This window comes from Hipposideros armiger, unplaced genomic scaffold (genome assembly GCF_001890085.2).
Source record: "Hipposideros armiger isolate ML-2016 unplaced genomic scaffold, ASM189008v1 scaffold_1453, whole genome shotgun sequence".
Taxonomy (NCBI): Eukaryota; Metazoa; Chordata; class Mammalia; order Chiroptera; family Hipposideridae; genus Hipposideros; species Hipposideros armiger.
Genome location: NW_017732803.1, coordinates 111,937 through 114,971, shown reverse-complemented (window position 1 = coordinate 114,971; position 3,035 = coordinate 111,937). Strand labels below are relative to the sequence as shown.

At 54.3% G+C, this 3,035-nt stretch overlaps 1 protein-coding gene across 1 annotated transcript in view; it reads left to right on the top strand.

Moving 5' to 3' along the window:
* The window catches only part of STIMATE (STIM activating enhancer), a 60,863-nt gene that overhangs the window by 43,156 nt on the left and 14,672 nt on the right, over positions 1 to 3,035 (top strand). Inside the window, exon 4 of the mRNA XM_019633952.1 lies at positions 51 to 351. Coding sequence (XP_019489497.1) covers positions 51 to 351 — 301 coding nt within the window. The remainder of the gene's footprint in view (positions 1 to 50; positions 352 to 3,035) is intronic.

Below are 3,035 nucleotides of genomic sequence, written 5' to 3'. Positions count from 1 at the left end.
GCTCCCTGGGTGGTGCTTCCTGACAGTGCCGCTGTTCCCTCTCCTCACAGGTACCTCATCAACTTCCTCCTGGATGCCACCGTGGGCATGCTGCTCATCTACGTGGGCGTGCGTGCCGTCAGCGTCTTGGTGGAGTGGCAGCAGTGGGAGTCTCTGCGTTTTGGCGAATATGGTAACATACTATGGACACTGGACCGGGGCATGAAGGGGGGCTTCCTAGTGGGGGCTCTGCGCCTTGCCCCATACAGCCCTCCAGGCCAGTGGATTTGGAGAGGCTTCAGGAGCTGGCGGCTGTCTCTGCTGCGGTGGAAGTTCTGCCGGTGTCGGAGTGCCCATGTCTGTGGCATGTGGGTACTCGCTTCGCGGCTTAGGCTCCCTCTTTGGTGGCAGGATCCAGGAGACACCCTAGATGCAGGGAGGGGTACAACATTTGCCTCTTCCACTAGAGGGCACTGGTGGCCTCACCTACAGAGCCATAAGGCCCCCTCACTCTGCCAAGCTGCCCACCGAGCTCACACCACCTGCCTACTTCATTAGAGAGATGCGGGTGGCTCTTGGTTTGGGAGGTTCTCAGTAGGGAGCTGCTCCTCTTTCTCCTGCATGTCTGTGCTTGTCCTATCATCGGGCTTTTCCACTACTGGGGCTCGCAAGGTCAGGACTGGAGGGCCTGTCCCCACCGGGACCAAGTTGCCTTGCCATCTCCTGACTATGGGCTGGCCCCATTACCCAGCATCTGGCACATACAGTCACCAAGGACACCAACTCCATCCTCACTCACAGAGACACAGCTTAAAACAGGTGACCTGTGGATACCGGCCTGGCTTTGACTCCCCGACCCCCCCACTCACATCCTCGTTAGACCCCATGGGATACCGCTTGGTAGGAAGCTGCCTCCATGCTGGTTTCGAGCACAGATGCAGTGCCTTTTACTCTGTACTCTCCTCAAAGATGGCTGGATGTGGTCTTAACAGGGCTGCTGAGGAGAGGTGCCTCCTTCAGGCCTTGCTCCACGCCCGGGGATTTAGGACCCAGGGCTAACGGATAGCAGCAGCTCTCTCCCACCTTCACAGCTGGCCCTGCGATCGGGAGGCAGGAGCTCCTGTTCTTAGTGGGAACAGCAGGACTGGAACCTTAGCCATGAAAGGAGCACACGGGGAAAGAGGGAGGGGATCTGGGTGGCATTCTGGATCCCCGCTCTCCTTTCCTGGCTGCGAGGGCTGCTCACTGCTACATGACTGAAGACTCACGGGAACTGGCATTTAAAAGGGGACCCTATTCGTGGAGTTGGCTGTGAGTGCCTGAGGTATTTCTAGAAATCTTAGTAATTGTTTGTCTCCATTGAGGGGAGATGAGTTCAGGGGAGGGCTTTTCTTAGCCCCGTTACTTGATGCCTGATGAGTCACTGAGTTAAGATAGTGTCTGACAAACAGGGTGTGCTCCTGTGGCTCCAGGGAAGGCTTCTGAGAAGCCCCCAAGTCAAACTCCTCAGCTGGGAGGATGGAAATGGACCACACACACACGGACCAAAACAGCGTTGTCCTCATGTATAGGATAGGCTGGATGTGGTCCCCAGGGCTGCTGGGGAGGTGCCTTCTTCAGGCCTTGCTCCACCCCCAGGGATTTAGGACCCAGGGTTAAGGGGTAACAGCAGAGGGGTTAAGGGATGCCAGCAGCCCACTAGCTAGTACACAGCCAAGGTGGGGTCGGGGGCTTGTGGCTGCCACACTGGGTAGCTAATCCTCGCTCACCTCTAAGAACAGCGCTTATAACTACTTCTTTGCTGTTAAGATCCCTTCTAGAAGGCAGGGCTCTCAACTGTAACTGACCAGTGCCACGGGAGATCCACCCATAGCCAGTTACATGCCACTCAGTGACATGGGAATGGAGATGAGGTCTGGTTCTGATACGCCTGCTCCTCGCATGTTATGTCTGCATCCCCAAGAGAAGATTGAAAGGAAGAGGCGGGTTGTTTGAACCTCTTGCTTCCATGCCACCCTCCTCTACCTACTTGGCCTGCCTCCGCCCCCCACCCACCTTGGGTCATCTACCATTGCCTTTGGGAACCGACTCTTCAAACTAGGGTGTCTCCAGGTGCAGCTGCCCTTTATTAAGGACCGTCTCGAGTCCTCTCGCTCCAGGCTGAGGAAGAAAGATCATGTATGTCCTCAGTTACCCGATTTCTATTTCTGTCAATTTCTCCTATTTTCTATTGCTATAACAAAGTACCACAAAACTAGTGGCTTAAAACAGCACAGATTATATTGACTTATAGTTCTGTAGTTCAGAAGTCCAACATGGGTCTCTTGGACTAAAACCAGGGTATCAGGAGGATTGGTTTCTTCTGGAGGCTCTAAGGGCAGAATCCATGTCCTTGCCTTTTCCAGCTTCTAGAGGCCACCTACGTTCCTTGGCTTGTGGCACCTTCCTCTTCAGAGCCAGCAACAGCAGGTTGAGTTCCTCTCACCTCAAATCTTTCCGACCTTCCACCACCTCCTTCCACTTGGAAGTGCCCTTATGACGACACTGGGCCCCGCTCTGCATACTCCAGGGTACTCTCCTTGTCTCGGAGGCAGCTGACCAGCAGCCTTAATTCCATTTGCAGCCTTGGTTCCCCTGTGCCCTGTTATCTAACACATTTAAAGGTTCCGGGGGTTAAGACATGGCGTTCTCAGTGGGGCCATCATTCTACCTACCACACCCGTTAACCGGCCCATCCACTTGAGGTAATAATTCCATGTAGGCCCCACAGTTCTCTTAGGTAAATGAAGAAGAGGGGCTTGTTTTCTAGGTGCTTCCATGGTCTCTAGAAGAAAAGGTGAACTTGCTAACAAGAACATGGGACTTGGGGAATGCCACACAGCCCTGAGGGGTGAGACAGGGACCAGGTGATTCATGGTATCTGCAGTTTGGTGACCAAGCTGCCTTTCATCCATGCGGAAGCCCTGAAAACAAGCTCTGTGTTCCAAGGACACCAGTGGTTTGTGGGCTTTCCTTCCCATCCCTGTCCTGATGCTCCCTTCCGGAAGCTTCTCTAG